At 46.1% G+C, this 13817-nt stretch overlaps 1 protein-coding gene across 1 annotated transcript; it reads left to right on the top strand.

The window, feature by feature from the left end:
• Nucleotides 1-9001: 9001 nt before the first annotated feature.
• On the top strand, nt 9002-11651 carry LOC125549431. Its single transcript, XM_048712846.1, has 7 exons — nt 9002-9619; nt 9743-9919; nt 10841-10948; nt 11038-11073; nt 11180-11275; nt 11363-11449; nt 11557-11651. Exons 1-3 carry the CDS (start codon nt 9017-9019, stop codon nt 10919-10921), a joined length of 861 nt encoding a protein of 286 aa, XP_048568803.1. The 5' UTR covers nt 9002-9016; the 3' UTR covers nt 10922-10948; nt 11038-11073; nt 11180-11275; nt 11363-11449; nt 11557-11651.
• Nucleotides 11652-13817: the final 2166 nt, after the last annotated feature.

Below are 13817 nucleotides of genomic sequence, written 5' to 3'. Positions count from 1 at the left end.
CTAGGTGACTATAAAGGTATACTACAGGTATCCCCGAAAGTATCTGTTGGGTTGACACGGATCAAGACTGGAATTTGTCACTCCGTATGACGGAGAGGTATCTCTGGGCCCACTCGGTAATGCATCATCATAATGAGCTCAAAGTGACCAAGTGTTTGGTCACGGGATCATGCATTACGGTACGAGCAAAGTGACTTGCCGGTAACGAGATTGAACGAGGTATTGGGATACCAACGATCGAATCTCAGGCAAGTAACGTACCGATTGACAAAAGGAATTGTATACGGGATTGATTGAATCCTCGACATCGTGGTTCATCCGATGAGATCATCGAGGAGCATGTGGGAGCCAACATGGGTATCCAGATCCCGCTGTTGGTTATTGACCGGAGAGTCGTCTCGGTCATGTCTGCGTGTCTCCCGAACCCGTAGGGTCTACACACTTAAGGTTCGGTGACGCTAGGGTTGTAGAGATATTAGTATGCGGTAACCCGAAAGTTTTTCGGAGTCCCGAATGAGATCCCGAACGTCACGAGGAGTTCCGGAATGGTCCGGAGGTAAAGATTTATATATAGGAAGTCCAGTTTCGGCCATCGGGAAAGTTTCGAGGGTAATCGGTAATACCGGGACCACTGGAAGGGTCCCGGGGGTCCACCGGGTGGGGCCACCTATCCCGGAGGGCCCCATGGGCTGAAGTGGGAAGGGGAACCAGCCCCTGGTGGGCTAGTGCGCCCCCCTTGGGCCTCGCCTGCGCCTAGGGTTGGAAACCCTAGGGGTGGGGGCGCCCCACTTGGCTTGGGGGGGAAGCCACCCCTTGGCCGCCGCCCCCCCTTGGAGATTGCATCTCCTAGGGCCGGCGCCCCCCCAAGGCCCCTATATAAAGAGGGGGGAGGGAGGGCAGCCGCTCCCTTGCTCCTGGCGCCTCCCTCTCCCTCCGTAACACCTCTCCTCCCCGCTTGCGCTTGGCGAAGCCCTGCCGGGATCCCGCTACTTCCACCACCACGCCGTCGTGCTGTTGGATCTCCATCAACCTCTTCCTCCCCGTTGCTGGATCAAGAAGGAGGATACGTCTTCCCAACCGTACGTGTGTTGAACGCGGAGGTGTCATCCTTTGGCACTTGGTCATCGGTGATTTGGATCACGACGAGTACGACTCCCTCATCCTCGTTCTCTCGAACGCTTCTGCTCGCGATCTACAAGGGTATGTAGATGCACTCCTCTCTCTCGTTGCTAGATGACTCCATAGATTGATCTTGGTGAAGCGTAGAAAAATTTTATTTTCTGCTACGTTCCCAAACAGTGGCATCATGAGCCAGGTTTATGCGTAGTTTCTATGCACGAGTAGAACACAAGATGTTGTGGGCGTCGATTTTCTCAATTTACTTGCCGTTACTAGTCTTATCTTGATTCGGCGGCATTGTGGGATGAAGCGGCCCGGACCGACCTTACACGTACGCTTACGTGAGACAGGTTCCACCGACTGACATGCACTAGTTGCATAAGGTGGCTAGCGGGTGTCTGTCTCTCCCACTTTAGTCGGATCGGATTCGATGAAAAGGGTCCTTATGAAGGGTAAATAGAAATTGGCATATCACGTTGTGGTTTTGACGTAGGTAAAAAACGTTCTTGCTAGAACCCTAATGCAGCCACATGGAAACATGCAACAACAATTAGAGGACGTCTAACTTGTTTTTGCAGCATGTGCCGTGTGATGTGATATGGCCAAAAGATGTGATGAATGATATATGTGATGTATGAGATTGATCATGTTCTTGTAATAGGAATCACGACTTGCATGTCGATGAGTATGACAACCGGCAGGAGCCATAGGAGTTGTCTTAATTTATTTATGACCTGCGTGTCAACATAAACGTCATGTAATTACTTTACTTTATTGCTAAACCGTTAGCCATAGTAGTAGAAGTAATAGATGACGTGACAACTTCATGAAGACACGATGATGGATATCATGATGATGGAGATCATGGTGTCATGCTGGTGACGTAGATGATCATGGCGCCCTAAAGATGGAGATCAAAGGAGCAATATGATATTGCCCATATCATGTCACTATTTGATTGCATGTGATGTTTATCATGTTTTTGCTTCTTGTTTGCTTAGAACGACGGTAGTAAATAAGATGATCCCTCACAATAATTTCAAGAAAGTGTTCCCCCTAACTGTGCGCCGTGGCGAAAGTTCGTTGTCTCGAAGCACCACATGATGATCGGGTGTGATAGATTCTAACGTTCACATACAACGGGTGTAAGCCAGATTTACACATGCAAAACACTTAGGTTGACTTAACGAGCCTAGCATGTACAGACATGGCCTCGGAACACAAGAGACCGAAAGGTCGAACATGAGTCGTATGGAAGATACGATCAACATGGAGATGTTCACCGATGATGACTAGTCCGTCTCACGTGATGATCGGACACGGTCTAGTTGAGTCGGATCATGTATCACTTAGATGACTAGAGGGATGTCTAATCTGAGTGAGAGTTCATTAAATAATTTGATTAGATGAACTAATTATCATGAACATAGTCTAAAACTTTGCAATATGTCTTGTAGATCAAATGGCCCACGCTAATGTCAACCTCAACTTCAACGCGTTCCTAGAGAAAACCAAGCTGAAAGATGATGGAAGCAACTATACGGACTGGGTCCGGAACCTGAGGATCATCCTCATAGCTGCCAGGAAACAATATGTCCTAGAAGCACCGCTAGGTGAAGCACCCATCCCAGAGAACCAAGACGTTATGAACGCTTGGCAGCAGCGTGCTGATGATTACTCCCTCGTTCAGTGCGGCATGCTTTACAGCTTAGAACCGGGGCTCCAAAAGCGTTTTGAGCAACACGGAGCATATGAGATGTTCGAAGAGCTGAAAATGGTTTTCCAAGCTCATGCCCGGGTCGAGAGATATGAAGTCTCCGACAAGTTCTATAGTTGTAAGATGGAGGAAAATAGTTATGTCAGTGAGCACATACTCAAAATGTCTGGGTTGCACAACCGCTTGACTCAGCTGGGAGTTAATCTCCCGGATGACGCGGTCGTTGACAGAATCCTTCAGTCGCTCCCACCGAGCTACAAGAGCTTTGTGATGAACTTCAATATGCAGAGGATGGAAAAGACCATTCCTGAGGTATATTCAATGCTGAAATCAGCGAAGGTGGAGGTCAAAAAGGAATATCAAGTGTTGATGGTGAATAAAACCAGTAAGTTCAAGAAAGGCAAGGGTAAGAAGAAGGACGGCAAGGGAGTTGCCGTGCCCGGTAAGCCAGTTGCCGGGAATAAGCCAAAGAATGGACCCAAGCCTGAGACTGAGTGCTTTTATTGCAAGGGAAAGGGACACTGGAAGCGGAACTGCCCCAAATATTTAGCGAACAATAAGGCCGGCAACACTAAAGGTATATGTGATATACATGTAATTGATGTGTACATTATCAGTACTCGTAGTAGCTCCTGTGTATTTGATACCGGTGCGGTTGCTCACATTTGTAACTCAAAATAGGAGCTGCGGAATAAACGAAGACTGGCGAAGGACGAGGTGACGATGCGCGTCGGGAATGGTTCCAAGGTCGATGTGATCGCCGTCGGCACGCTACCTCTACATTTACCTACGGGATTGGTTTTAAACCTCAATAATTGTTATTTAGTGCCAGCTTTGAGCATGAACATTGTATCTAGATCTCGTTTAATGCGAGATGGCTACTCATTTAAATCCGAGAATAATGGTTGTTCTATTTATATGAGAGATATATTTTATGGTCATGCCCCGCTGGTGAATGGTTTATTCTTAACATATTCATAGTGTGAATACCAAAAGATGTAAGGTTGATAATGATAATCCCACATACTTGTGGCACTGCCGCCTTGGTCACATAGGTGTCAAACGCATGAAGAAGCTCCATATAGATGGACTTTTGGAGTCTCTTGATTTCGAATCATTTGACACGTGAGAACCATGCCTCATGGGTAAAATGACCAAGACTCCATTCTCCGGAATAATGGAGCGAGCAACCAACTTATTGGAAATTATACATACTGATGTGTGCGGTCCAATGAGCGTTGAGGCTCGCAGTGGCTATCGTTATGTTCTCACTCTCACTGATGACTTAAGTAGATATGGGTATGTCTATTTGATGAAACACAAGTCTGAGACCTTTGAAAAGTTCAAGGAATTTCAGAATGAGGTAGAGAATCAACGTGACCGAAAGATAAAATTCTTACGATCAGATCGTGGGGGAGAATATTTAAGTTACGAATTTGGTACGCACTTAAGGAAATGTGGAATCGTTTCACAACTCACGCCGCCTGGAACACCTCAGCGTAACGGTGTGTCCGAACGTCGTAATCGCACTCTATTGGATATGGTACAATCTATTATGTCACTCACCGATTTACCGCTATCATTTTGGGGATACGCTCTAGAGACAGCTACATTCACTTTAAATAGGGCACCGTCTAAATCCATTGAGACGACACCGTATGAATTATGGTTTGGGAAGAAACCTAAGCTGTCGTTTCTAAAAGTTTGGGGATGCGATGCTTATGTCAAGAAACTTCAACCTGAAAAGCTCGAACCCAAGTCAGAAAAATGTGTCTTCATAGGATACCCTTAGGAAACCATTGGGTATACCTTCTACCTCAGATCCGAAGGCAAGATCTTTGTTGCCAAGAACGGGTCCTTTCTGGAGAAAGAGTTTCTCTCGAAAGAAGTAAGTGGGAGGAAAGTGGAACTTGATGAAGTATTGCCTCTTGAACCGGAGAGTAGCGCAGCTCAAGAAAATGTTTCTGTGGTGCCTCCACCGACTAGAGAGGAGGTTAATGATGATAATCATGAAACTTCAGATCAGGTTGCTACTGAACTTCATAGGTCCACAAGGACACGTTCCGCACCAGAGTGGTACGGCAACCCTGTCCTGGAAATCATGTTGTTAGACAATGGTGAACCTTCGAACTATGAAGAAGCAATGGCGGGCCCAGATTCCAACAAATGGCTTGAAGCCATGCAATCCGAGATAGGATCCATGTATGAAAACAAAGTATGGACTTTGACAGACTTGCCCGATGATCGGCGAGCGATAGAGAACAAATGGATCTTTAAGAAGAAGACGGACGCGGATGGTAATGTCACCATCTATAAAGCTCGACTTGTCGCTAAGGGTTATCGACAAGTTCAAGGGGTTGACTACGATGATACCTTCTCACCCGTAGCGAAGCTGAAGTCCGTCCAAATCATGTTAGCAATTGCCGCATACTATGATTATGAGATATGGCAAATGGACATCAAAACGGCATTCCTCAACGGCTTTCTTAAGGAAGAATTGTATATGATGCAGCCGGAAGGTTTTGTCGATCCTAGGAATGCTAACAAGGTATGCAAACTCCAGCGCTCCATCTATGGGCTGGTGCAAGCATCTCGGAGTTGGAACATTCGCTTTAATGAAATGATCAAAGCGTTTGGGTTTATGCAGACTTATGGAGAAGCCTGCGTTTACAAGAAAGTGAGTGGGAGCTCTGTAGCATTTCTCATATTATATGTGGATGACATACTTTTGATGGGAAATGATATAGAACTTTTGGACAGCATTAAGGCCTATTTGAATAAGTGTTTTTCAATGAAGGACCTTGGAGAAGCTGCTTACATATTAGGCATCAAGATCTATAGAGATAGATCGAGACGCCTCATAGGTCTTTCACAAAGCACATACCTTGATAAGATATTGAAGAAGTTCAATATGGATCAGTCCAAGAAGGGGTTCTTGCCTGTGTTGCAAGGTATGAAATTGAGCTCGGCTTAATGTCCGACCACGGCAGAAGATAGAGAAAAGATGAATGTCGTCCCCTATGCCTCAGCCATAGGGTCTATCATGTATGCCATGCTGTGTACCAGACCTGATGTAAACCTTGCCGTAAGTTTGGTAGGAAGGTACCAAAGTAATCCCGGCATGGAACACTGGACAGCGGTCAAGAATATCCTGAAGTACCTAAAAAGGACTAAGGACATGTTTCTCGTATATGGAGGTGACGAAGAGCTCGTCGTAAAGGGTTACGTCGACGCTAGCTTCGACACAGATCTGGATGACTCCAAGTCACAAACCGGATACGTGTTTATTTTGAATGGTGGGGCAATAAGCTGGTGCAGTTGCAAGCAAAGCGTCGTGGCGGGATCTACATGTGAAGCGGAGTACATGGTAGCCTCGGAGGCAGCGCATGAAGCAATCTGGATGAAGGAGTTCATCACCGACCTAGGAGTCATACCCAATGCGTCGGGGCCGATGACTCTCTTCTGTGACAACACTGGAGCCATTGCCCTTGCCAAGGAGCCCAGGTTTCACAAGAAGACCAGGCACATCAAGCGTCGCTTCAACTCCATTCGTGAAAATGTTCAAGATGGAGACATAGATATTTGTAAAGTACATACGGATCTGAATGTCGCAAATACGTTGACTAAACCTCTTCCGCAAGCAAAACATGATCAACACCAGAACTCTATGGGTGTTCGATTCATCACAATGTAACTAGATTATTGACTCTAGTGCAAGTGGGAGACTGTTGGAAATATGCCCTAGAGGCAATAATAAAATGGTTATTATTATATTTTCTTGTTCATGATAATTGTCTATTGTTCATGCTATAATTGTGTTATCCGGAAATCGTAATACATGTGTGAATACATAGACCACAACATGTCCCTAGTGAGCCTCTAGTTGACTAGCTCGTTGATCAACAGATAGTCATGGTTTCCTGACTATGGACATTAGATGTCATTGATAAACGGGATCACATCATTAGAAGAATGATGTGACGGACAAGACCCAATCCTAAGCATAGCACAAGATCGTGTAGTTCGTTTGCTAGAGCTTTTCCAATGTCAAGTATCATTTCCTTAGACCATGAGATCGTGTAACTCCCGGATGCCATAGGAGTGCTTTGGGTGTGCCAAACGTCACAACGTAACTGGGTGACTATAAAGGTATACTATAGGTATCCCCGAAAGTATCTGTTGGGTTGACACGGATCAAGACTGGGATTTGTCACTCCGTATGACGGAGAGGTATCTCTGGGCCCACTCGGTAATGCATCATCATATTGAGCTCAATGTGACCAAGTGTTTGGTCACGGGATCATGCATTACGGTACGAGTAAAGTGACTTGCCGGTAATGAGATTGAACGAGGTATTGGGATACCGACGATCGAATCTCGGGCAAGTAACGTACCGATTGACAAAAGGAATTGTATACGGGATTGATTGAATCCTCGACATCGTGGTTCATCCGATGCGATCATCGAGGAGCATGTGGGAGCCAACATGGGTATCCAGATCCTGCTGTTGGTTATTGACCGGAGAGTCGTCTCGGTCATGTCTGCGTGTCTCCCGAACCCGTAGGGTCTACACACTTAAGGTTCGGTGACGCTAGGGTTGTAGAGATATTAGTATGTGGTAACCCGAAAGTTGTTCGGAGTCCCGGATGAGATCTCGGACGTCACGAGGAGTTCCGGAATGGTCCGAAGGTAAATATTTATATATAGGAAGTCCAGTTTCGGGGGTAATCGGCCGTATTGTACCGGGACCACCGGAAGGGTCCCGGGGGTCCACCGGGTGGGGCCACCTATCCCGGAGGGCCCCATGGGCTGAAGTGGGAAGGGGAACCAGCCCCTGGTGGGCTGGTGCGCCCCCCCTTGGGCCTCCCCTGCACCTAGGGTTGGAAACCCTAGGGGTGGGGGGCGCCCCACTTGGCTTGGGGGGGAAGCCACCCCTTGGCCTCTGCCCCCCTTGGAGATTGCATCTCCTAGGGCTGGCGCCCCCCCCCCCCCAAGGCCCCTATATAAAGAGGGGGGAGGGAGGGCAGCTGCACCCTTGCTCCTGGCGCCTCCCTCTCCCTCTGTAACACCTCTCCTCCCCGCTTGCGCTTGGCGAAGCCCTGTCGGGATCCCGCTACTTCCACCACCACGCCATCGTGCTGCTGGATCTCCATCAACCTCTCGCTCCCCCTTGCTGGATCAAGAAGGAGGAGACGTCTTCTCAACCGTACGTGTGTTGTACGCGGAGGTGTGTCCGCTCGGCACTTGGTCATCGGTGATTTGGATCACGACGAGTACGACTCCCTCATCCTCGTTCTCTTGAACGCTTCCGCTCGTGATCTATAAGGGTATGTAAATGCACTCCTCTCTCTCGTTGCTAGATGACTTCATAGATTGATCTTGGTGAAGCGTAGAAAAATTTTATTTTCTGCTACGTTCCCAAACAAGGGGAGGCCCATGGACCCCATGTGACCTGAACCCGGGCCTCGTGAGCCACCCGTGTGAGCCCATATGACTCCTTTTGCACCGCCTCTCGACGCCCATGGATCTATATATACATGAAAACCATAGTCCTATATTTTATGAAATGTTTATGCCGCCGCCTCGGGACATCCCAAGGTGGAGCAGAAAAAACCCTGATCTAGCACTCTGTCGGAGGGGGTTAGATTCAATCCCGAAGGTGTCTCTCGACCTTTGTGGTTCATTAATACTAATGACCAGACGGGAAAACTTCCTCCCATGCAGGAGGGAGGCGAAGGAAGAAGAAGGAGTGGGTCCTTCCCCCTCTCTTCAGATGGTGTCATAGTGTCGCCGGGGGAACCATCTTCACCGCAATCATCTCCATCGATTATGATACGAGTCAGAAGGAGTAGGCTTAGCACGCTGTGATAAGAGCGGGTCTGTCTAGGACACATCTGTGTCACATCTAACCTAATGTCCACTCTGTTTGTGGTCTATTTTTTTTTGTCCTTGTTTTTTTTTTGTTTCTTGTTGCTGCATTATATTATATATTTGTAGAAGCTTATATATGACATCCTTAAAAAACATCTAGATAACCAAAACCAAAACCAAAACCATAACCAAAAGGGATTGCCTTCTTAATAAAAAAACCAAAAGAAATCTCGGAATCAAACGCCTGCTTTCAATGGGGCCCTCGCCGTCACCACGATCCCATCCCGTGTGACCGCCGATCTGCTGCCGATGCCGCAAAAGAAGCGCCCCCGCCGTAGGGGGTCTCCTCGCGAAGGATCCTCCCGCCGGCGCCGTGGTGAAGATGGCGCATGGTTGTCTGGATCCCTTGTCGAATCGGATGGCAGCAGCAGCAGCAGCAGCACGTCCGGCGCACCGTCGCCGGAATCCCTCGACGAGCCGTCGGAGTCGGACACCCGGTCGTCTCGCAAGTACGAGTCGAGGTACCATGAGATGCTCGCCTCGCGCCTCGCCGTACTGCCTCTACCAGCCTACGCCGACGACGAAGGCCCAGATCTCCCTTCTGCTGAAACTTTCGAAGCCCTCGTTCGTCCTTATTTCTATGATGACGAGCTGCGGGCTGCTCTGGTAGAGTACCAAGTCCACAAGTTCTTGAGCCGACCAGAGGATGTCCATGGACGAGATGGAGATTCAGGAGAAGTTGATTCGTCCTCCTCACTGATGGATGATATCCCCGAGGAGGAATTCGAGGCAGACGATGCACGGCTCAGGTCTCACATAGTACATGAAGTTGACACCGAGGATAGATTGGATGAAGAGGAGGCGAACAGGCTCAGTCACAAGTACGCACGATACCGCCTCAAAGCTTGCATGGTTAGTGTCTCCCCCATTTTCAATCCAATGCTCCTCCTGCATGCCTGTCAATCTAATGTATCTACCTGCAGACTGCAGTCATATATATACCTTGCTCATCTGTCCTTGTGTCTGTGTACGTAGTTGCTCAAAGGAGTGCCTATTGACGATGCTGCATTCGACTCCCAGTACCCTCCAGACCTTCCCTTGGACAACCACCGTCTTTACCATGAAGATGAAGCCTTGAGCTGGTGGTTTGACTTGGGCACCTCTTCACCCGCGACCTTGAGCGACTATCAGCGGCTAGTCCCTTGTAATGAAGTAAGTATGTTTGTACTCCTCTGTAAACAAATATAAGACTTTCAGCTCAGAAACGCATCTAGATTTCTTCTTCTCTTTACCTTTGAATGGGTGGCAGCAATTACTTGCTTAATCTGTCCTTTGGAAGTATATATGAACACTTGAGGCAATATCAATGCATTTCCTTAATTCTTTTTAGCATGGCTTTATGCGAGCTAGCAACCCCCGATATTCTCTCTATCTTGTTTTTCCGGGGCGCCAATAGTCAAAGTGTCTGGTTGTTGTTTCGCCCCCAAATCATCAGGACCACCCATTTTTCTTGAAACTGCCTACCACTGGATGCATCTTGGCTAGTCTGATCACTCTTTAGGATATCACTCTTTAGGGGCCTGAGGTTCTTGGCGAAATGCAAAAATAAAGCTATGGATGTCACTTCGTGCTGAGATTAAGCACAGTTTAAAATATATGTGATTCCAATAAATCGTGTAAAATCTCAGAATGTGTGCCCCGTACAAGAATAATATCTTCTTCCCCAAGAGTTGTTGGCGCATGGCTTTTCATCAATTAGAAACAAACAGAGTTTCATATACTGATGCATTTTTTGCAAGGAGCAAGCTTTTCTTTTCTTTAAAAATAAACCAAGAGATCCATGCTCCCAAAATACACGTGCCATCCCTTCTTTTGTATTTGTATAATCAGGCTTTTTGCCTGATTTCCGAGTGCCCATATTTTTTGACATGTTCCAGTACCATGTGTGTTTCTTTTTTTTTGGAATTTCTTCGAGTGCGCAAGTACTCGAAATTTCTTGAAGTGTGCAACTACTTGAATCAGTAATAGCCGCACACACATAATCCTAAGAGCATCATTCCACGCCCTTATGTCCGCTGCATGTTATTCTCACGGCAGCAGTAATATGTTGCTTCCCTTCTTTTTTTGGTGCAGGGGGGCGTTGAGTTTGAAAGTTGGAGTAAATACCGAGAGTTTTATAGCACCCCTGAAACTGATAGAGATTATCTGCTGTAGTGGGAAACGATTGTGAAGGATCTTAAGGTATGCATGGTGCAACCATCAACTGCTCCAAGTTTAAAACTCTGCTCAGTAAAAAAATATTGGGACTAACAACCATTTGGTCTTGACAGTGGATTGAAGAACATGTGCTTAAAGGCTATATGGAGGTACACACCTATACGACCTCTCAAAACAATGTAATGACAACTAGTCTCTAATTCTCTATATATGGGCGTGGTAGCATTACAATAACTTGTCTGTTCTACTATTTAGTGGCATGAATTGCGTGCAAAAGCTTGGCGCCAAGCAGTTAGGATTGCTACTAGGTTCGAAAACATTCCTCTGAGCCTAGCATATTATGGTTTCCGGGTATGGTTCATCTGTCCCTTGCTTATTTAGATTGCAAGCTCTGGTTATGGTTGTGTTTGACAATTGTGGTCTTTTGATTAAACTAAGGAGTATACAACGAGCAAATATCTCGCGTTCGTGAAAGATCTTGACTCTGTGTTTTTTGAGATTTGGAAGCTGGTCAATCGGCAGCAGGTCAGCATTTTGTACATCATAACTAAGAACAATGTCATTTTATAGGTCGGATCTGTTAGTGCCTTTTAACCTTGATGTTGTTTTCTTCTTCGTTGGACAACGTATAGATGTCTTTCAGAGATGCTATGGAGCATGTGTATGAGGAGAGCCCGTTTCCATTAAGCAAACGTGATTTGGAGCACGAGCTGAGTCACCCTGTCTCATTGGGATTGGAGGAAAAAGTAAGTATTTTTTTCTTTTCCGTTCACAGACTTTCTATTTGCTGTTTCATTATTGGTTAATTAGTTTATCTCTTACGATGCAAATTGCTTTGGTACCTCTCCTTGTAGTTTCGATGGTGCACGGAGGGCATCAGTAAGGAAGTAAGTACACTATGGTGTGGTCTCGCATAATTGTAATCCATTATGTAGACCATATCCTCACATCTGATGTCTCTCCTTTGTGTGTATGTTTATATATAGGTTCCAGAGTGGATAGCGCGTGTGTTAATTTCACAGGAATTTAGTTTCAAGGTATATATGTTGTATAGATATTGGGAGGCAATATTGTTTCCCCTTGCAGGTTCTGTACGTAATAGCTCATTCTTTCCAATTTCAGTGTGATCTACCAAGGAGGTATGTGCACTACGCCAGGAAGAAGCTCAAGATTGCAGAAATCATAGGATTGATTCCCAAATCCAAGATAACAGCATAGTCTTTTTTTTTTGAGACACCAGCGTACTTGTGTGTGTTGCTGGCGGCCGTAGTGGTCATTGCACTCAGTTTCAGAGACTAAACTGTGATATCGCAAGGTTAGCTACTCCATGTATGGTTAAACGCCTTCGTATCTGAATGTATGTACATGTGATTTAAGTATGTATCCTTGTGGCAAATTGATCATATTTTTACCCAACTTAAATTGTGTCCCTACATTGAGCCCCATAAATACATTTGATTTGGTTTGTAAAGAATTGTGGCATGCGGTTTGTTTAGGTGTACTGGCTCTATTCTAAAGAAAAGACAGCTTTTTGTTGAAAATTCCTTATTTCTCTCACAAGTGCGTATAGATGCTAGCACATACAAGTTGATTTTCTGAAGGAATGTGCTTATTTCCAGTCCAAAAAGGACAGATATGCGAAGTAGCTCAACACGGTAGGAAAACACTTTCCCGGTCACTGATAATCTGACCAGACATATGCATTATTAAGAGAGGGGGGTTAGTCCCACGCGGGCAATTACCAGCAGGTGTGAACTTCCCATTCACAGAAAGTCAAAACATTTTACTGCTTTCCATTTTTGGCACGGAAAATTATGTCTAAAAGTTTAAAGTCAAGACCCAACTTTTGGAGCGTCCCCAACTTAAAGACTAGTTCAAGGGTTACTATTGGTGTCTTGTACTAGGGCGTACTCACCACGTTGTCTCCCGACCAGGTGGGTCAAGCCAAGGTCCCCTATGGCTGTTCACTAATGGGCCACTTTCGGACAGCCCATGACGCATACAAGGGGGACTTGGCGCACAAGACAAGGACCCCTGTAAATCCTAGGCCCCCGGTACATTATATAAGCCGAGGCCAGGCTAGTTGATAGATTATATATTCTAGATCATTAGAATAATACACCATAATCTCACGGTAGATACATGTACTTTTAACTATTCCTCATATGAATACAATCAAATGCAGGACGAATGGTATTATCTCTTCGAGAGAGCCCGAACCTAGGTAAAATCATGTGTCTATGTTACCATCATTCCAAGACGCCTAGCTTTGGAACCCTACCTCGAGATATGCCGGATTTGGTACCGACAATGAGCCTTTCTCAGAGGATGATGTGAGGGTTGCCATGTTTGATATGCCGGGCGACAAAGCCCCATGGTCGGATGGGTTCACTGGTGCTTTCTTTCAAGCTTGTTGGAACACTGTCAAAGGTGACATCATGATGGCTATCAACCATTTTGCGAGCCTCCATGCCTCTCATTTTCACTTGTTGAACTCCACGATTGTCACCCTCATTCCAAAGAACGACGGTGTCGAGGACATCGCCGACTTTCGCGCCATCAGTCTTATCCATGCCGTTGCTAAGATCATAGTCCAAACATTGTCATGTTGCTGAAATTTAAGTTGTTTCTGTTGGTAGTATAATGTTCCAGTGAATATTATGTTGCTTAATTTAAAGAAATAAAGAGGAAAAAGAGGGCATGACACGAGCCCGTGGCTAAAAAATTGTGTGTGTGTGTGTGTTCATCGTTTTTTATGTGATTGATCCGTGGGCAAATCCCAACTATTGGTTCCAAAATAAGGTCAAAAATTTGAAGCCGAGCTTGCTTGGGGTGGCTACCCTACTAGTGCTTCGGGGCGGCCAATAGTCATTCAACGGAATGACCAGGAGGG

This window comes from Triticum urartu, chromosome 3, assembly GCF_003073215.2.
Source record: "Triticum urartu cultivar G1812 chromosome 3, Tu2.1, whole genome shotgun sequence".
In the NCBI taxonomy this organism is placed as follows: Eukaryota; Viridiplantae; Streptophyta; class Magnoliopsida; order Poales; family Poaceae; genus Triticum; species Triticum urartu.
The sequence above is the reverse complement of the archived record's forward strand: the minus strand, read 5'-3'. Positions and strand labels throughout refer to the sequence as shown.

Excerpts from the sequence above, each read along its gene's own strand:
- LOC125549431 (XM_048712846.1), top strand. The coding sequence starts at position 9,017 with ATGCCGCAAAAGAAGCGCCCCCGCCGTAGGGGGTCTCCTCGCGAAGGA. Across the intron at positions 9,620-9,742 it reads ACCGCCTCAAAGCTTGCATG|TTGCTCAAAGGAGTGCCTAT; the intron begins GTTAGTGTCTCC and ends CTGTGTACGTAG. Across the intron at positions 9,920-10,840 it reads GGCTAGTCCCTTGTAATGAA|GGGGGCGTTGAGTTTGAAAG; the intron begins GTAAGTATGTTT and ends TTTTTGGTGCAG.